The sequence below is a fragment of the Erigeron canadensis genome, chromosome 1 (genome assembly GCF_010389155.1).
Source record: "Erigeron canadensis isolate Cc75 chromosome 1, C_canadensis_v1, whole genome shotgun sequence".
In the NCBI taxonomy this organism is placed as follows: Eukaryota; Viridiplantae; Streptophyta; class Magnoliopsida; order Asterales; family Asteraceae; genus Erigeron; species Erigeron canadensis.
Genome location: NC_057761.1, coordinates 60,264,949 through 60,286,309, shown reverse-complemented (window position 1 = coordinate 60,286,309; position 21,361 = coordinate 60,264,949). Strand labels below are relative to the sequence as shown.

Sequence of the window (21,361 nt, the reverse complement as noted above, 5' to 3'; positions counted from 1 at the left end):
CATGCATACACATGTGCACATCTAATTTTACACATGTGTATCCATGTGAAATATACACATGTCATAGAAGCATACACATGTAATAATATACATGCGTACACATATTCACATTTATTTTGCACTTGTAAACATATTTTCTTTTATATTAAAAAACTTAAAGTTGATAAAAATAATATAAAATAAAGAAAACATCTAATTTGATGTGATAATAATTAACATGAAATAGAAAAAGATGTAGAAAAGTAAAGTAACTCAAAATCATGGCGGATGATAATTATGATATAATTAACTGTTTAATTTCATATGGGCTTTTTTTGTGTTTTTACTTTGACATGATAATCATGGTTGCAATTTTAATGATGATTATGGTTGCAATCTAACGTGCAACAGTGGATAAGGAGATATTTATAAGATGTTACTAGTTAGTTATTATCATTAAAAATTGTATTATATCAAAATTACAAAATTATCCTCATATGAAATGGTTCTCATAGTTCTCAACAATTGTTTAGTTCTCATAATAACTTAACTCTCTCTCTCTCTCTCTCTATATATATATATATATATATATATATTAAAACAGTAGTTATTCGAGTTTTTTTAGCCCTCTTTCACAATTCAAAGATATCCTTAAACATTGACACATTGGATTTGTCCTACGTGTCATCTCCATTTTTTTTGCACAATATTTATTTTTATTTATTCATATGAATATCTAAAGAAATCTTTCAAATCTCATAAATACAATATAATAATTCAACAAAATCCCGTACAAAATATATGAAAATTTATGAACTATATGTATTTCACTAATTACATCCAATTTTATAGGAAAATATAAATCTTCCACCATACTAAAAAAATAAATTTATATAGAGATGATGAATTGAATAACATAATAATTATAAAAAAAATTTCTTTGTTTGTAATAAAAGATTAGTAACTTTAAATAAGTATTTAGTGAGTTATTTTTAATTAAAAATATTGTACATTATTTATGACATCATAATTAAAATAAAGAGTTTTTAAGAAAAAATGTAGACTGCACATCATAGTTTTTCTAAAAATACTTTTGAAAAATAATTATCTTTTATTTAGTATAAAGATTAATTATTAATTATTAATTATATGTTTATATAACTCTACTTATGCTAAAAGTTTTGTTTAGATACAACCAACTTTAGTTTTTATTTTAAAGAAAAAACTTCAAAATGAAACGACATTTGAAGTAATGGTAAAGAAGTTGACCTCTAAAAGATAAAGTTTATAGTTAACAACTTTGCTTAAAAGCTACAACTTAAAGCTAAAATAAAAAATATAAATACAAGCTACAACAATTTTTGCCAAACATACCTTAAATATATAATTTTTGTTCATATATTAACAAATAAACAATACATTAGCATTATACTGCTAAATTAAAAAAAAACAAGATAACCAATACATTAGCATTATACTACTAAATCTAAAAAAAAAGAAAGAAAAAAAACAAATAATTAATCATGATTGACGTCTACATTATAAGCTTTACCAATATCGAATTCAATTAGATTTTTTGATAGCCGCACATCGTGTGGGTAAAAGACCTAGTTTATATATATATACATATATGGGAAAAGAAACTATAAGGTTGTCTGACACCTAAGCTTAGGTGTGGACTCCTCACATACTAATATTTTATTATTTATTGTTTAATGAATAAATGTCTGTCCCCCATGATTTTTATGGTTTAAAAAATTAATATGTGAGTATCTGACATCTAAGCTTAGGTACCTAACAGCCTTATATTCCCATCCTCTTATATATATATATATATACACTTTTAAGTTGATGATATAAATATATAGACTAAAACATAGAAGGAAGCTTGAATAACCAACATAATAAAAGGCATGCACGTAAAAAGCTTGAAAAACCAATATGTTGTGAGAATTTGTTTTTCAATTTTCTTATTCACAATTATGGGAATTTATAAGTTGGTTTTTTGATTACTTTTTTTTTGTTTGAAAGCTTGCTCGAGTACTAATAAATACACTCGATTTTTAGAGCTTTTAAAAGTTATGGATATTGGCTCAAAATCACATTGGCATGAGTATTTACTTTCACATGTATGCATTCCTAGCTAATATTTATTTCCTTGAATATTTATTAAAATTTGATTGATGATTTCCAGATTTTATTATACAAAATGTATTTAATATGTTATTGTAGTATAGTGTTTTCTTATTGACTATGAAAATAAACTATTGAATTTGTTTCTTGATTTAAGGATGTTTAAATCATGTAATTTTTAGCAGACTTTCCTTTATCATGTGGCTGAAAATCACATTGGTATGAGTATTTACTTTCACAGGTTTGCATTCCTAATATTTACTCCATGAATATTTTATTCTAATTTTATTGATGATTTCTTGATTTTATTATACCAAATATGTTGGTTATTGTACTATAGTGTTTTCTTATTGACTATGAAAATAAATTATTGATATTGTGTCTTGAATTGTGGATGTTTAAAACATGTAACTTACAGTAGACTTTCCTTTATCATGAAAACTTTATTTTAACTTTCTTATATTAATCAAAAAAAATGTTTGAAAAGCTTCTCTAAATTCTATGACTTATATACTCATAAATAAATATTAACGGATTATTATTATGGAAAAAAGGTATACTCTACCTATATTTATGTATTAGATAAAGTCATATAGATAAGTATTAAATTATAGAAAAAATTAACAGATTTGTCGATTACTTGTGTCTATGTATTAAAAAAAGATAAATATTACTCTATACAAATAAGTAAAACATCTACAACGTCCGTTTTTTACATACGAACAATTATATGTTGCAGTATCTTAGGTAAAATAGAAAAGGGGCCTCAAGGTATTAATATACTTGAATGCTTATACTATATTTTATTACATTATTTTGCTTTTTAGTTGGTAACTTTTTTGGTATTTGAATTATATAGTTAATTTCTTACGTATATTTTTTATTTCTAACTTATAAGATTTCTAAATTTTATGTATCATTTAAAATTGGCTCAATTTTATTAAATTGACTCTTGCTTATGTTATCATTTGGATTAGCTATAAATTAAAAATCCTAATAATCATTATCCAAATATATTAGTATATTGGTATTTATATTAATTTGTAGAGAAAGTCTCATTAATTTACACTTTTTTGTTTTCCATAAATAATTTACACTTTTTAACCCTAAATACTTCATATATATATATTTATTTTTAGCCATCAATTTGAGCGCTTTTTTCTTAAATTTTTTAAAAACGTTACAAAAAGTATTTATATTTAATTTTTTTAAAGTTACAATTGTCAATCAAATCAAAAGTCTCAATTGTTATCAAACAATATGAAAACAATCTTAATTGTTATCTAATTATTATAGGACAGTGGTTGAAAATAAACATATTCACGCTATGGCCCGTATCATGATCAAACACGAATACTTGAATGTCAAGTATCAGATTACAAGTATCTTTATATTTTAAGTCATAATAATCTTTCATAATAATATCACATTATGAGTACAATTGGCTTCAAAAAATTATATAATAGATAAATTATTATAGCATGTGCCTTGTGTAATGACTACGACTAAAGGTGACAAAATGTATGGGTCGGATCGGGTTGGGTGACGGGTTAAAAGGGGTCCGGGTCAAAATGGGTTCGGGTCAATACGGTTGATTTTTAAAACGGGTCAAGGGGTCAAAATGGACCCGGGTCAAAACAGGTTATTATTTATCAAATAACTAAAAAAAGCAAGGACTTGGCTTATTTTTGTAAAAAAATTTTGCCATCATATAATCTATCAAATCTAAATATATCGGAGGAATCGGTCACGACTCACGAGTAGTGATAAGTTTGTACGGATATATTATAACTCTTTATACTTTATTACATAATGAATATAATTAAAAATGTTAAACACTCCTTAAGTCCATATCCATATATATATATATATAATACCAGTATGTATATAAATCTATCCATACAATTAAAAAGGAGCCAGCTAAGCTACACGTGTTCTATACCTTTTATTAATATGGTGTAGATCTCATTTCTCTCTCTTGATTCTTAAATTTATTTTTCTCTTTTTTGCCTTTATTACAGTGAAAGTGAATAAGAAAGCAATCAACAAGTTTTGTTACTCTTTCTTATTTGTTTGAACCGTTTCAATTTGATTTCGACATCTACTAAAGGCTAACGCAGTAACTGGAACGGTGGTCAGAAGTTGGTTGTAATGTTAGTTGTTCGAGGGTGGCTGTGACGGTGAAGGTGGTGGTAGGTTGTGCTTGTTGTGGCCAGAAGTTGATTCTAACACCGGTGGTTCGAGGGTGGTCGTAACAAAGAAGGTGGCGGTAGGTGGTGGTCGGAAGTTGGTTGTAATTTGAGGGTGGTTGTGACAGTCAAGGTGGCGGTAGGTGGTCATCGGAAGTTTGTTGTAATTCAACGGTGGTTGTGACGGAAGTTAATTGGTTCTATATCGGTTTGTTTTATTGAATTTGGGCAAACAACAAACCGCACTTTTTTAATCTTTCGCCCAATTTGACCCGTTTTAAAATTGAAGATGAAATATTATTGTCCATTCTCACCCGTTACAATCTAAAACATCACCGAAAATCACCCAAACAATTAATAATATCACCCAGTATAACCCATATCTATGAGTTTGGACGGAAGTTGCCGGCTCTAACTACGACAAACATCTCATCAATATGTATCAGCAGCTAATAATAACAGTGATGAACATCTTCAAAATAGTTTTTATGAATTAATTAAATGTATGAAGACTTAATATTGATAATATCGTAAACCATATGTCTAGTGCCAGACACGGGTCTAAAATCTAGTTAGTTATGAAAGTTAGTGTCATGTATAGCACAATTTAAAATAGTTGGCTTAAGTTCATAACCAAACATTAAGGCCAAAGTTGAATGACAAGTTTATATCTTTATTCCTAAGTATTTTAAACACAACATATATTCTTTGGTTTTCATTTGAAGGCATCTAACTTAGATACTACTCGTAACACCTATTAGTTTAATGAGCCAATGGCTTATTCACTGTCAGATGAAGCAAATTAAACACACAAGAGGATAAAATAGATATAGTAATATGATATGATTTACTGTAATCCCGTTACTCACCCTCGTAGAATTAGATAACGTCATTGTGGATATTATTTACTATAGCATGACTGCTTGATCTACTAACCATCATTCAAAATCACAGGAGCATTTCATAAGAAATACCAATGATGACATTACAATAAGTGAATAATGCATATATAGTAACCGCTGATATACTTTTTGCACACTCCCATCTAAGATCCAGATCAGTCTGTATATTCTAGTTGATCAAATCTATATTCACCCCTTTCCCATGCCAATGTTGGACGGTTTCCAACCATCCTAACCACATCCCTACAATACTAAGTGTTTCTCATTCAATAGATGCATAGACAAGCACATGACTCCCCCATACTGTAGTTCAAAACATCCAGATATGGCCCATCCAAATTTGTTTGACATTCTGTTTCTTTAAACACATACAACAGCCCTGACTTCCAGGATACACCATGTCCTCCTTAAAAACAGCTACAGTTAAATTAATTTCTCTCACTTCACCAATATATAGCAATATCGACATGTACAAGATGTTGGTTTCACCTTTAAGATCCTTAACAAGTGGACCACAAACGCATTCTCATCAACAACATGGCCAAATCAACCATCAAGATGATCGCTTGTTTGAAAGGATCTGATCAATCTCACCGTTTTCATTATACATGGCCACAAGCTTCTTTGCATATGATGGCATGTGTCTATCAGCTCTACAATCATCAAATCCTAAAATTAATGTAACTTCCTACCAAATATTAGAATTGATAAGACTTTAGAAACTTACCTTTCTTTTCCCCATGTACGATTAACGTATATATAGTTTCTAATGGTATGGTAATCCAATGAATACCGAGCAAACTCCAGACCTTTTGGCCCAATCTGAAACATACAATCAAGTTATAATCTTTTCGGTAAAAATTTATAAAGTAGCTTAGATTCACAAACTCTTACTAGATTTAGTATAAATGCGATAATGTTCCCAATCAACTTTGGAGCAGGCTGAGCAGGACCCTTTCCTGAACGGGGAAAACATATAACTTTTAAAAAATAACAGAAACTATTAATAGTAAAGAAAGACACACTATACTATAGATACCAAGCTTAGCATTGTCATCTGCCTTCACAGTTTCCATAACAAATGGGCGTCTTTCTCCCTGATGAAAGCAATTGTGGTTATGTACAAAGAAGCAATTGTATCAAATGGATGATCATATGACAAGAAATTAGCACTTTACACCGCTTATTGTAGGGGTAATTTCCAATAGATTCTTCACCAAATTCAGCATTTCTCTTCCACGTTCATTTCTGCAATTTGGATGGTCAAAAGATATATCCAAAGTACCATATGAAGCATAAGAGAAAATAAATTATAAAGAGGTTCTTCACCTCACGGTAACGTATTGTGGATGTTGTGTCATGCTGACACCAGAATATTTTGGTACCCCCATGTATCCCACCACCAAATCCTGAAAGGAAAATGTGATTCTATAAAAACATAGAATATTACTCTTATAGACTGATATACATTATAAAACATTATCCACTTTAGGAGCAGCAGGAAAAATAACTTACAGCTAATCCATTTGTGTAGTCAAAACAACTGCAAAAAAGAACAACATGCATGAAATGTAGAAACTATATTTGATTTTATGCCCCATCTGAAGATTTGAGAAATTTGTACACTTTACTCATACAGATTACCTGTAGCAAGATGGTGCTATAACATCAACCAAATCATTGGCTGGCAGAGAGAAATACGGAACCTGCTTTAGTTAATGAAAGCTGGATAAAACATAATGCTAATTGTATTAAAAAAACCTAGAATTTTTTTTTGTACAGGGTACCTCTTCAATATGACCATCCAGATGCTTCAGATGGACCTATCATGCATGAAACGATGTAACCTGATATTATACTTGTAAGACAAGCTACAATAAGTTGTATAGTCAACTCATGACAAATGTGCCCAAAGTGTTTAAGATTATTTCAGAACCAGCTTGAACTACAGACATTGATAACCATAGAAGAAACAAGAATGGGCTCATGACAAGTAAAATCTGTTTTTACAGAAAGTAAAATGAACTGTCAAATACCTTATAATCTTGCATAAATTCATAGTGAAGAACCGTTTCTGGATCTGTGCTAGCAGCTCGTAGAAACTTATCTAGGCCATCTCGTGTTCCATTGTCCACTGCAACACAAATTGGAGGGGGAAAAAAAGTAAGCATGCTATCACGCTTCCAAATCAAATACCACCGTAGTCTAGGAATGCATCCCTTTGCAATACAAACGCACATCAGGGAGTATCAGACTAAATCAAAGAATAAGGATATGGGTACCAAAATGTTGTATTGCAACATTAATAGAGCTAAAAAAAACTTACCACAATTCGTCCCTAGCACGTAAAGCTTGTCCAAGTTCAAATACTTCTCAACTGATCGTAGGGCTGCAGATTAAGAAACTAGTCTGCATTACAATAGTGAAGTTACAAGAACGAAGTAACTTAAAAGAAATTACATACGAGATAATAACACCAAGGGATATACCTTGTACTTGGCATCCAACACCACAGAAGAGTAGACGCTTTACGCCCGCTGCCTATCATACACAGAGAACAATATTATCATATGTAAAAAAAGGTGGCAATTCGAACTATTTACTTATTAATGGGTCAGTCCTGGTTATGTGTTATCACTAATGGGTCAAAAGGGTATTAAAAAAAAAGACAATAGCTTAAGAGGAACAAGTCAAACAGGTCGAAAGTCACCCAAAGTGTTCTTCTGCAATGAATACACCTCCTGAATCAATTTTTTTTAAAAGGAAAATACTACAAACTCTAACTACTTGATATTATAAGTATTTGTCTCAAGTGAAACTTGAACCCACAGCCTCTTGATTGATGGTCACCCCAACACCTATAGGTCAAAGGTCCTTTGGTCCTCGTATATCATTTTATTCAAAGATATATACATTTTTTATTTAACTTCTGCAATCATATTCAACATACTATCTGGATGGAAAAAGAAGTTGGATAAAAAGAGTTTCGGATCAAGCCAACCAATTTAACATACACAAAAGCGTAATGCGTTTTTGACATGTTACCAATCTGCCCAACACACTCACTTTTCCGCCTTTAATATGTAGGGAAACAAACAACAAAGCATGGGTTTGTAATGCTTGGTTTAGGTAAATCATTCTGGTTATGTTGTCTTAGAAATGGGGAAGGGGTGGTGAGGGAATTACCTCAACTAAAGCCAGTGTGTTGAGGTTGGGAGACAGGGTCGGCTTAACACCTTTTGCTGCTAAAACTTCCTCTGGGGTCCTGTATTGACAGACAATGCAAAAAAAATAAGATAATCAGGAAAAAAAAGGTAGGGAAATGTTAGTTATGAGCAATGCATACCTAGCCAAAACAGGTCGTGGGGATAATCTATCCTCGGGATCACTGAGATAACGAAAACAAGATGTCGATGAAAACAGTGGCATAAATAAGAAGAGCATGAGAGTATCTTCCAGGAGGGGAGTGAGGACCTCTGAACACAAATGACGGCTTCAACCAAGCCTGATTTCAACATTTCAATTGCAATAGTAGTAACTATCCCTGTCCACTGAGCACCTAAACGACGCAACAAGTTTTAAAAATACATATATGTATATGAAAAATGAATGAATGGAAGGTAAAGTTGATACCTGGAAGAGGGTTAGTTTTACGAGCATAGAGGAGCTGTTGATGGACACCTAGGTAAGTTTCATCTAAAGAATCGGGATTTCGACCTCTGCCATGGACAACTTGTTCTAACCCCTATATATACAGTATGCAGATTGCAAAATGAAGTAATAATAATAATAGAAAAAAAAAAAGAAAAGAAAGAGAGACTGACTTCAATTCTGGACATGCCATCACCCAGGAAAGCACAAGCATTCTTGACATGAGCCACGTAGTAAGTATCACACAACCCACATTTGCTACCAAAACCAACCAATATTCATTAGCCAATTATTAATAATTTCGATATATAAATAACAAGAGTAAAGTAGATGAAGACCTGCAGTGATCTTTGGCTGGATAGGTGGCCCCGGGTGCAATGGGTTTGGACCGCTGCCTCCAGTCATCTCTCACTTTCTTCTTCTTCTCGTTGTTGTTGTTTGTATTTCCATTATTATTATTATTATTATTATTATTTGAAGAAGAGGAAGAAACAATAGGCAATCGTAGTCGTAGTAACGGCAACGACCCACTCAAAATAGCCATTCTTATTCTTCTTCTTCTTCTTCTTCTTCTTCTTCTTCTTGTGGGTTACCAGCCAACACCTGCACACGATGAGATGAGATGAGATGAGCCACATATATATTTTCCACTACATATATTTTTTTTTTCTTTACTTATTTTATTATTATTATAAAATATCTAAAATACTCCTATGATACATTTATCACTTTTTTTTTTTTCCTTCCCCATTTTACTTTTGAGTTTTGAAAAAAGAAACTCCGATTAGCTTCTATACTACTCGTATTAAATTACCGTCAACAAATCTCTATCAAAAACAACCTATCAATTATTGTGGAAAGGAAAACGAAAATGATTAATCAATCTAACTTTTATATTTAAAAATTCTCTTTTTTAATTTTGTCCCTTGATTTTTTCACATGTCATCATTTTATTATTAGACATATCTTTAGACACACCAATTAGGTTGATTTATCCTTGTGCAAATAATATATTTATACTTATCCTTAAGTTCTTATCAAGCTATTTTAAAAAATGAGCAATCCTCCTAATTTGTCTCCTAAAAATCCTCTTAATAATATGATCATGACACATGGTGCAATCAAAGGATGAAATTATGATAGAGAATTAGTGGATTACATTTTTGCATTAACTTAACACGAGACAAAATATCCACGTGTTACGGCGGTAAAAGAGTTGGGGTGATAGATCATAGATGGTGATATGTCATAGAGTGTGATAGCTAAATGTTTTAGCCGTACGAGCTCTTCCCTCAACTTTAAAAATTCGTTGAAAGTATAGCGAATGACATCTCTAATTAAGGAGCATGAAATTTTAAAACACCTATATAATTTTTATAATTTATCAATGTACAGTTTTTGAGATAAAAGATTTTAAATGAATTGAAAGAATAAAATGATTTATGGAGGAGAGTGAAAAATGAGTGGTTGAGATTTGATGGAGAGAAAAATGATTTGTTGAGATATATATAGATGTATTGTACATTATGCATTAATAGGTGTACATAGTTGAAAAGTTGAAAAAATTTAGAGAGAACAAATATTTTATAATGTAGTATAGATAGAGATATAGATATTATTAAGTTAAAATATTAGAAGGATTATTAGGATGATGAGTTAAGACTTATTTTTTAGCAATTGAACGATAGATATATCTAGTTACAATATACAATACTGTGACACCCGTCAAAATTTTAGTCTCAAGATCCGTTCTAAAATCCATCATTTTGTATCTAAACTTGAACGACTTATCATATGTCTGAAGAAATGCCTATCTAAAGTTCATATAATATAATGGTTCAAGAAAAAGACGTTGAATGGCATAATTGTATTCAAGCCTCGACAAAGATCATTTTAATAATTAACTACAAGTTTAATCAAACAAATATAACTAAGATACAACTAAGTATGATTGTAAAAATTATATAAACTATTATCACTTATAAATTAAATTTACTAGTGTCAAGACTATATACAAACTAAATATATACAACACTCACTAAAATATTTGCCCAATAAAACAAAGTATAAAATAAAATAGAAAATTAAACAAAACAATTGCAAGCCAAACCGTCCATTCTATTTTCTTTTTATAAAATAGTACTACTTCTCATTAGTACTACACTATTCTTGTACTTCTAGTAGATATATATATAATTCACCAACTACTCCCTATTTCTATGCTTCATCAAGAAGGAACCATATTCTTCTGTGTATCATTCGGCTAGTAGCACAAAAAGGAAAAAAAAAAATAGTACGTAACAATCATATAACAACTAAATAATATCGCAATCTTGCAAGAAAACCGATCCTCATCAAATGTACACGCCTACTACTCAATTTCGGGGCTGGGAACAGCTCAATCAACTCACAACAGCCACAAATCAGCTTCATTTGGAGTATCTAAGGTTGTTAAACATACCCTCTTTCTTTTATTTTACAGATGATCGTTTTTCTAAACACATGCATCTTTATTTTTGGATGACCCATCAACTTTAAATATCAAGAGTGATAGTAAATCTTGATTTTTGTTTAGGTGTAACCATCTTGTTCAACTTCGTTTCTACTGTTCAAACAGCTCTCCTTCAGCCTTCATTCTATTTGTTGCTGATCTTCAAAGGTTGTTGGTTCAACCTCTTTATAAACTAATGTTATATATACAAATATATATATGTATATCACTAGTTTACAGGAAGGATAAAGAATGGGTTGAAAATAAATCTCTTTTATGGGTACATATGTATCTATATAATATTAAGAACAAGGATTATTTAATGAATAAATCGGCTTTATGCCAAAAATTGAAATCTTGAATGAGTATACTAGCAAATATGAATCCTTAAAATATAATGTTTTGATGGAGCCAACATATACAATTTGCCTACAAGTACTTGCACTTGTATATGTATGTCAACATGTGAAAGAAAAATAAAAGAGTACTTTGATAATAAGTGGGTATAACCAAGGACCACATAAACATGGATGAAAAGATATATTTTAACAAAGTTTTGAGACTATAACGAACCCACATGTTGGCTGGGATTTTTGGACAGCAAATTAAGGACATATGTTCATTAAATGGTCAAAGTAAAACACTCAACAGTATGATGTTAGGAAGTTTGATAACAAGAACCAAAATTCTAAGTTTTTATTGTGAGATTGTTAAAATCACGTAAGGTCAAAATAAATTTCGTAATAGAGCTAGTTAGTGGTGGTCAAATCTGGTCAAACCAGTCAACTGTGGTCAACCCAGTCAAATCTGGTCAAACTGATGGAAAATTAAGAAAAACAAATATGTACATTTTAATCAAGCTTATATAACCTACTAAATTAACATTGGACATTATAAGTAAAGTACATGCTAATAATACATAAATAAAATACGTAAAGACATCATGGCATTTCTTAAACATTAACAGTTAAGTATAGGGTTTCACTCTAGAACGTGTTCCTAATCGATATGATTGTATCGTTAGGTTTAGCCGTTCGTAGGAGTTAACTACCATCCTGTGCATACTTCATTTGATCTCAGGTCATCTTCAAAAGGTGAGTTCATAGCCCCTTTTATTCAAACCTTTTATAAAATGCGGGGTGATTAGCATGACTATTACTTTTATATCGTTCTTATTGACGTATATTGTTATAGCTTTTCGATGGCCATATTGATCCATCTATATAAGTACATTTATCTATATTATGCCTAGTACTTATTATTTATTAGATCTATGGTCTGCTTTAGTCGTGCTTGAGACTATCACACTATTATTAACTCCATTGTGAGTCTAGGATATTATGGACAACGCTGTTTAGGAGTGACCGGTCCTCACTCATAATATACGTATTTATGAGTGCATATTATTTGAGTTCATTCCCGTCATGATAGAACGGGCTGTACATTGGTTAAGTTCATCGTTCATGGTCAAGGCTTAATAGTGACTCATAAGCACGCAATTTTATTTACATCTCCTAAATATTTATACTTACTATATAGTGTACATTTTGTTAATATATTGGGTTCATAATTGATCCTCTTCTTTTAATCATTTTGATTTTTAAACAGTACATAAATAAATACCTGTGAGCTCACTCAACTATTTTTTTTTTGTAGTTGACCCTTTTACCTCATGCTTTTCAGGTGCAAGGAACTAAGTTCTCGTTCATTTACTATGTCAGTATATGTTGAAGTCTCTTCTAGTAAACGTACTTCTATCTAGCTATAACTCAGTGTAACCTTGATGTGCTCAATTTTTGGTACTTATGTATTTAGCGAGTACATCTCTTTGTACATTGAAATCTTGTACTTTATTAATGTAAGTTATGGTGTGTTGTGATCTATTTTCCGTGCGATCTACTATTATATTGTGCATCCTGCAGTTCCGCTCTAGCAGGGTGTGACAAATACAATCTATACTCCATTAATAAGCAAACTACCCCATCCCTTTTTAATAACTCTATCTTTAAAATGTCTTTTATGCCCTCCTAATTTACACTACCCTATTTTTTCTCTATCACGCTCATTACATACACATACGTTCATCTGATTTTCTCTCACTCCCCCCTTCTCTGATTTTCTCCCCTCAAATACCACCATCCACCACCGCCTCAAATACCACCATCCACCACCACCCCAAATACCACCTTCTATGTACACTATCCCCCATAAACACCATCTACCACCGCCCTAAAAACCACCATCAAACCACCATCCACTGCCGCCGGCTTATTTTTTTTTTCTTTTTCATCGTCGTTGCCCCACAAACCACCATCAAACCACCGGCGTTTTTTTCTTATTCCCCGATGCATCGCACGCGTACAACGCTAGTAATGTAATATATTAGCCTAATATTTATTGACATTGTTATAGGTTACCGAGAGAAAGTATCCGCGCGTTGCGGCGGTGAGATGGTGGGGGTGATAGGTCATAGAGTGTGATAGATCATAAGAGGTGATAGGTCATAGAGTGTGATAGTCAAATGCCTAGTTGTACGAGCCCCACCACCGGATTTAAAAATTCGTCAAAAGTATATTGAATGACATCGTTAATGAAAGAGAATGAAATTTTAAGAGCACTCATATAATTTTTATAATTTATCGATGTATAGTTTTTGAGATAAAAAATTTTGAATGAATTAGAGGAATAAGATGATTTATGGGGGAGAGAAAAAAATGAGTGGTTTAGATTTAAGGAGAGAATGAAAATGAGTGGTTGAAAGTTAAAAAAATTTGGGTGAGGATTCCCTCAAGTTAATATCAACTTGAGGGGTAAATTTGGAAGGATCATAACCATTAGATTGAAATCAATGGTCAAAATTCATTATTCATCTTTGACTCTCAACCATTGATTTTGATCCAATGGTCAATATCTTTGCAACTTTACCCATCAAGTTGTGATAACTTGAGGGAATCTCTACCCAAAAAATTTAAAGGGAACAAATGTTTTATAATAACGAGACAAAGTATTTACGCATTGCGGCGGTAAAATGGTGGAGGTGATAAGTCATAGAGTGTGATAGGTCATAGGAGCTGATATGTCATATAGTGTGATAGCCAAATGCTTTAGCCATATGAAATTCATCGAAAGTATAGCAAATAACATCTCTAAGAAAGAGCATGAAATTTTAAGAACAGATATAATTTTTATAATCTATCGATGTACGGTTTTTGAGATAAAAGATTTTGAATGAATTTAAAGGAATAAAATGATTTATGAAAGAGAGAGAAAAATGAGTGGTTGAGATGTATATAGATATATTATACATTATGCATTGGTAGGTGTACATTGTTGAAAAAGTTGAAAAGTTGAAAATTTTTAAAGTGGCGAAGCCAACAATTTGAACTAGGAAGGGCCAATTTTAACCCGAACACTAGTTGAACATTTATGTGTATGTATAGTAGACATATAGCTAGCAAAGAACAACAATATAACATATTGTAAAATTATACCAAGACAACAACAATACAACACCTTGAAAGAATGAAACCATTTAGCAAGTCAACCATAATATTACATGAAAACAACATGTAATTAGTACATGAAAACAAACAATGGTCTAAAAAATTAACTGAACATAGCTTATTCTGCTGCTCTTAGTATAAAATAACATAGAAACAATCATAATGGTAGTAAATAATTGTTTTTATCTTTCATTTTCTTAAGACAATATACTTTATAATTAAATTCTGTGATAACTACATACATAAACATCTCTTAAAAATATACAAACTAAAAATACTTTAAAAGCAATTTTGAACAAAAGTACAATATATAATAAAAAGTAGTACAATACAAACAAATAGCAAAACAATGATATCTTAGCAATAAATAAAGTATATAAAATGCCGAAGATAATAAAAACTTTTCAACTACAAACATTAGGTGGTCATTTTTCTAAATTCTCACTCGATTTTATAATTTATATTAAACATGTCAAATGAGTTGTAAACTTATAATAAATATATAAAGTCTACTTTTTCAAAATGATAATGCAAGTTTGATCAGGATCTCTAGAAGAACTTGGTAGAGCTCATTGCACATAAAAAGATAAAAAGCTTATGCGTAAACCTTTGAACTGTATTGATTTTTAAACTTCTCAAATAGGATGGGTCAAAGTAGTAAATAAAATAAAACAACAGCAAAATATGTATAACACTTTAATATCATTAGCATATATGGGATGGGCCGTGGCCCACTCTATATCTAAAGTAGCTCCGCTCTGTTTTAAAGGGAACAAATGTTTTATAATGTAGTAGTGATAGCCTGATAGGTTAATAAGTTAATAGTTTATGTATAATAAATTTAAAAAATTGAACGTGTTTTGAGCTATTTACTTATAAAAGTTCGTAAATTGCAATAGAAAAATAAATAGCTTTTTGTAATCTAAAATATACTTATCTTTATTAGTTAAAGTATTACACATTGAGCAAATATTTTTCTAGTAGATATTTAAAATCTTAATTATTAATAATATATAAGCTTTTATTAATATGCATAAAGTGTTGTATTTTTTATCATAAATTTAAGAGATTAAAAATTAGAACTTTTTATGCACGTTCTAGTTGAAAACATTTGACTTTTTTCTTCCTTTCATATATGTATAGGGAGAACAACCTCATTCGAAAATAATAGCTTTATGGGCTTTTCCTTAATATACAATTAAGGTCAAGAGATTGAATAAATCATAGTTACAGGATTCGTTTGATCACCCCACGAATTACGTTCTTGGTTCGACGATCCAATTCGCGAACTCCTTCGCGAACCAAAGACAAAAAACACCGAATTAGTAGAAGGTGGTTGGACGACCCCAAATGGGTGTAGTCCAGCAATCTGAACAAGAAAAATTCACGTTTTGGAAGCACTGAGTTCGATAAATTGTGTTTGGGTTCAATGATTTTGATTTAAGTAGTAACTAAATATTGAAAATTTGCAATTATTAAAGTAAATATATTAAATGGATGGGAAAAAAAAACCAGAAGATGGAGTAAGTTTTATGCATTTGTTTTATTTTATGTAGTTCGTTTTAAACTTTTAATTTTAAAGACTTATAATTTGTTTTTGAAGTATTAAAAATGTTTGAACTTTATAATATTCAAAATTTGAATCTATTGTTACTTTTCTAAATTCGGGTTCACCGAACCGAGGCGAACTGAAATGAGTCTACCCCTCCCGAACCAGATTCTCGAGGCCCTGTGAATTGCGATCCCGAATTGCGAACCCGAACCGAAGCAAACCGCGAATCAGTTGACTATGGAATAAATGTTCTGTATAATATATAGGGGAGCTAAAATCTTATCCTCATGGTCATCCCACACTTCTTGGTTCATATCATTTCAATATCATATTGTGGCAGGTTGAATTCATCCTTCTAATATGGCTCTTGTCGAGTTATCATCCGGTACAAATTTGCAACTAACCATTTGTGTCGACTCCAACGACGGAATCAACACGAAAGACAAACCAAAACAATCACAAAAAATTCATATAGCAAAACACTTGACCATCATATCATCAATCTCCACTAAAAATGACCAATCTAAAGTGACTATGATTTTTAACACTGATTATGCAGGTGGGGTGTATAACAGAGATCCTTTCATCTACAATTTTTCATTTCTTGAATAAGCATTTCATTGTCTATGCCTCAGCCCATATCTAAGTGCACCTTCTTCAATTCGGATGACCTGGACAAGATAAACTAAACAAAACTCCAAATCAGATTCAAGTTAATCTTCAATTCTTTATATTGTCCATCCATATATTTGAATAAGTTTTTGCTAGAAAAGACTTCATCTAATGAGAAAAATGTTCTTCCATCATCTACACGAAGTATCAGTACACTTGTGGTCAAAGTACTGATTAGCTGTATGTTCAAGAGTCGCCACCGTGGAGATGGCGAACATAAAAGATAGTGGACCTACAGTTGCTTCCTAGGGAGTAGTGCTCCAAGACAAGTACGCCAATCAGCCGACACAGCTCCATACCCTCAATGATAAAATATGTGGAAAGAAGCCTCTAAAGCAGCCTTTAAGACTGCCCTGAAGAGAAATTCTCTGTTTCTTTCCCATAGTGCCCCAAAACAAATCGACCAACATAGCTCCATACCATCAACTTTGAGAAATATATGGAAAGAAACCTCTTAAGCAGCCTCTAAGGCAGCCTGAAAGATGAATGCCCTGTTTTCTATTCCACTCATGTGCAGGGGACGGGAGTTATGATGTAGACCTTCAGCTTATAAAATTTCATGTGAAGGTTGTGCATGATATACTAGAGTTCTAAAAAGTATCTTTAAAATACTTTCTAGAAGGTGACAACTTTGACACATTTACTGACGAATAGGTCAATCCTGATCGTGTTTTGTCCCTATTGGGTCAAGCAGATAAATCAAGAAACAGAGCTTAATAAGAAATAGGTCAATATTCAAATGTCTCGAAGTCATCCATAGAGTATATTTGACGCAAAAGCTTCCTGAATCAGTAAAGCTAGACTATTACTGAACTAATATATGTAACTATCTCAAAATATATAGACACAAAGAGTTCAACTGATCAGGAGTGTACAAAAATATTGGAAAAAATGACTAGTTAACAAAAGCAAGCATATTTAGCTATAGCTTGAAGTATAAAATTAGCCTGTTTCTAATGCTAGGTTGAAAGATTTAGAATAAATTAATGCTTAAGAAGCATTTAGCTCAACCATCCTAGTTATTAACTAAAGCAGATGTATTAGTATGAGAAGACAATGTGGACTTATCACCATTGCTGCTAGAACGTCGTCAGGAACATACTAATAATCGAAATAAGACACTCAAATAAGGTGAGATTTTCTATTATTATGTTTTCAGGAGTGCATACCTTTGCCAAAACAGGTCCTGCGGACAGTCCATCCTCTGGATCACTGACAACAAACCAAAAAAGTAGAAGACTAGAAGTCATTTAAAACAGTATCATAAATAATGACACTGTGAAATCATTTCTACTAAGCTTGGAAAACTGATATACTGCAAAACACAATTCAACATGTCAATTGCAATGGTTGTCACCATCCATGTCCTTTGAGCTTCATTCAGCATTTAAAGATGTAGAACATTTTATAAAATCAGGTTTTCTGGATGTTTATTTTGAACAGGAATTTTTTGGTACAGCTTAATTGAACAATGACTTTCTAAGAAGAATTGAATTTCCATGCGATACATTTTGTCTTCCAAGATATGCTTCTTTTATTGACAAGCATACAGCAGTTGAGCACTAAAATACGGCCCTATTTCTTAGTTACACTGCCGAAAATATCATAAAACTAAAAAAAGTATAATTACATGATGAAATGCAGTCTTCTTATAACTAATATGTATAAACATGATGTAAGGACGTACTGGTCTTTTGCTGGATAGGTGTCGATAGGAGACATGGCTTAGATCGCTGCCTCCGGTCATCTATTTATCTTCACTCCCTTATATATTTATACCTGTAGTTATTATCATCAAAATTTGAACCAACAAACTAGAAACTGGAAACTGTTTTGCAGAGAAAATATGATGTATGACATGCAGAGCAGCGGAGGGGAGAGCGAACCTTTATTAGAAGATAATGCAGAAGCACTAGCAGGTAGTTGCAAGGGCAACGAGAAAAGCTTGCAACTGCAAATTTCGTGGAACTGAGTAAAAGAATTATTCTACACCACATATAGCCTTCAGAGATACATATTTCCATCATGATATAAAGTCGTATGATACCATCAAGACTCCAAGAGTTGAACACTTTGGCCCTCTCATAAAAATAACACAGTTTTGTAATTTTTCTCTTCCGCAATTTCGAAAGTAGAAATTTATACAATGAGATAAAGAAAAAGTACAGAAAAAAAAAAAAGTATATTGAGGTGACACCCTAGCAAGTCCTTTTTAGATCCACCTCAAACAAAGACAGACTTGATCTTACTTCTTACTGCATCAAAAATGTCAATTACAATTACTAGAGACCCCGCCTCCTCCCAATAAAGCTAAATATGTACCTACCGGCTACCATCTAAAAGAAAGAGCAAAAGAGGAGAAGTGCCTAGCTAAGTCAACCATGCAATACTTCAGTAATTGGGAAATCATGAATATAATCATTCCATATCTCGGCCGCAATTGCGTCACGCAATTCTGAACAGTTTTCTACTTGTTGGGCATCAAAGGGGAAATCTGCATCCATCATTTGATTCTCTCCATGGATCATCGTCTCTGGCTTTTCAAAATCAAGTGGTTGTGCCATTGATTCCTCCAACTGTTGAACACAACCTTCATTCTCAAACTTATTGAAGATATGGTCGTCCGGTTTCTCATCACGAATGAAATTATGTAAAGCACAAGCTGCAACCACCAACTTCACTTGTGTCGGTAAAGGGTAAGAAGGAGCTAACATCAGTATGGGGAAACGCTCTTTGAGGGCCCCAAATGTTCTGTCAGTAATGCTTCTCAACAACGAGTGGCGATGATTGAATAACTCTTTTGCATCTTGCGGTTGGGACCCATTTTTATAATCAAATAACCCGTATGGAGCACCTATATATGGAGCAATGAACCCTGGAATATTTGCATACTTAAAATCGACAAGGAAGTATCTGCCTGCAACAAGAATTACTGTCAATGACATTTCAAGCACATTGATATGACATAACATTGAAGATTGGCATCAAACCTTCAGGGACTTGAAGCTTGTTTTTCCTTGTAAGAGCTGAATTAAGAACTTTCAAATCTGGTGCTGAGCCTTCCCAACCAGCCAGAACATAATGGAACTTCATATCAAATGAGCATGCAGCAAGAACGTTTTGTGAAAGAACACCATATTTGTTGCGAAAAGGTCCTTGCTCATCTATGCCCACGATCACTGGGAAATGCATGCCATTAACAACTCCCACACAATCCTATAACAGTAGGCATAGCAACAAACAGAAAGTTAGTTACCAACAATAAAGTATCAGAAAATTGAGTAATTTAAGAATGGAAAAAATCACCTTGAAATAAGGGTAAAATCTTGGATCATTTCGGATTTCTGGAGGGATTTCAGAGGCGGGGGGCTTAAAGAAATCTAGAGAAATGGCAATAATTGCATTAAGGACATTGTTAAAATGGCGACTAATGGTCTCCCCTGAATACTTAAAGAGCTCCTGGACTGCACGAGTACGTAGGTTATGGCCAACGATGAACATAAAAATGGCAAGTTGCTCCTCAATTTTAATGCGGCTAGTGTGACGCAGCAGACCTTTGGCTTGAAAAATGTCACACAACTTATAAAAAACATGTTTGTCCATACGGAAATTCTCGACACAGAAGTCATTGTCACCATTAAGAACATCGTCCACAAATTTGGTAGCATTAGAAGAGGTATGGTTGAGTTTAGTTTTGCGTGTGCGCTTAACCTTAGCACCATCTGCCTCATCATCAATAGAGGTAGCCATGGCTGCAGCCACAAACAAGTGCTGCTGTTACGTTAACAGTCTCTCTGCATATATAGTTTTTAATAATTCGATACTCGAGAGGTGATTTAGTTTTCAAGATACTTGATTAGCAGTCCATATATACTACACTACTCATAATTTTAATAGATACATACATACATATTTTATAAAGGCGACTGGGGAGTAAAGCAATTAATTGATGTTAATAATGAACATAACAAGGTACTTTAGCAATGATTAATTGAAGCGAAATTACACACACATACACACATATGTAGAGAGAGAGAAAAAGAGAGAGGGAAAGAATGAAGAAGACGATAATGATGATGATGATATTAATAAATAAATAAATAAACACATATAAAAGGGGAGTGAGATTGATAGATAATACCAACAGAAGAATGAATGAAGACAAGAAAGCGGCTGTACGTGTTAGGGTTTCTAATCTAATTTAAAGGCACCACCACAAACCACCACCTCCTCCACCGGAGAGCTACACACAACAATTTCAGCTGTTCATTGCGATTTCTTTATTTCCT

General features: G+C 32.3%; 2 protein-coding genes and 1 long non-coding RNA gene across 3 annotated transcripts; 1 reads left to right on the top strand and 2 right to left on the bottom strand.

The window, feature by feature from the left end:
* Positions 1-5,180: 5,180 nt before the first annotated feature.
* On the bottom strand, positions 5,181-9,472 carry LOC122601359 (7-hydroxymethyl chlorophyll a reductase, chloroplastic). The gene is made up of 18 exons (XM_043774128.1): positions 9,193-9,472; positions 9,028-9,112; positions 8,837-8,948; positions 8,678-8,762; positions 8,550-8,591; positions 8,390-8,468; positions 7,693-7,744; positions 7,530-7,592; positions 7,240-7,337; positions 6,991-7,026; positions 6,848-6,909; positions 6,719-6,746; positions 6,533-6,612; positions 6,382-6,451; positions 6,243-6,300; positions 6,098-6,162; positions 5,931-6,025; positions 5,181-5,856 (listed from the first exon to the last, which is right to left on the bottom strand). The coding sequence occupies exons 1-18, from the start codon at positions 9,396-9,398 to the stop codon at positions 5,757-5,759; spliced, it is 1,416 nt and encodes a 471-aa protein (XP_043630063.1). The 5' UTR covers positions 9,399-9,472; the 3' UTR covers positions 5,181-5,756.
* Positions 9,473-11,083: 1,611 nt separating this feature from the next.
* On the top strand, positions 11,084-13,228 carry LOC122585430. Its single transcript, XR_006321705.1, has 4 exons — positions 11,084-11,301; positions 11,430-11,513; positions 12,370-12,439; positions 13,029-13,228. It is a non-coding gene; the product is annotated as an uncharacterized LOC122585430 (long non-coding RNA).
* A 3,490-nt stretch (positions 13,229-16,718) lies between these two features.
* Positions 16,719-21,361, bottom strand: LOC122585836. Its single transcript, XM_043757960.1, has 7 exons — positions 21,214-21,361; positions 20,379-20,824; positions 20,063-20,288; positions 18,959-19,989; positions 18,760-18,851; positions 18,242-18,284; positions 16,719-17,085 (listed from the first exon to the last, which is right to left on the bottom strand). The coding sequence occupies exons 2-4, from the start codon at positions 20,820-20,822 to the stop codon at positions 19,448-19,450; spliced, it is 1,212 nt and encodes a 403-aa protein (XP_043613895.1). The 5' UTR covers positions 20,823-20,824; positions 21,214-21,361; the 3' UTR covers positions 16,719-17,085; positions 18,242-18,284; positions 18,760-18,851; positions 18,959-19,447.

Bases quoted from the DNA above. Each gene is read 5' to 3' on its own strand.
- LOC122585836 (XM_043757960.1), bottom strand. From the start codon at position 20,822: ATGGCTACCTCTATTGATGATGAGGCAGATGGTGCTAAGGTTAAGCGC. The intron at 20,289-20,378 runs GTGATTTTTTCC...CTACTGTTATAG, and splicing joins GATTTTACCCTTATTTCAAG to GATTGTGTGGGAGTTGTTAA. The intron at 19,990-20,062 runs GTTTGATGCCAA...TTCTTGTTGCAG, and splicing joins CAAGCTTCAAGTCCCTGAAG to GCAGATACTTCCTTGTCGAT.
- LOC122601359 (XM_043774128.1), bottom strand. From the start codon at position 9,398: ATGGCTATTTTGAGTGGGTCGTTGCCGTTACTACGACTACGATTGCCT. The intron at 9,113-9,192 runs GTCTTCATCTAC...TGGTTTTGGTAG, and splicing joins CCAGCCAAAGATCACTGCAG to CAAATGTGGGTTGTGTGATA. The intron at 7,027-7,239 runs GTATTTGACAGT...CATGCATGATAG, and splicing joins AATTTATGCAAGATTATAAG to GTCCATCTGAAGCATCTGGA.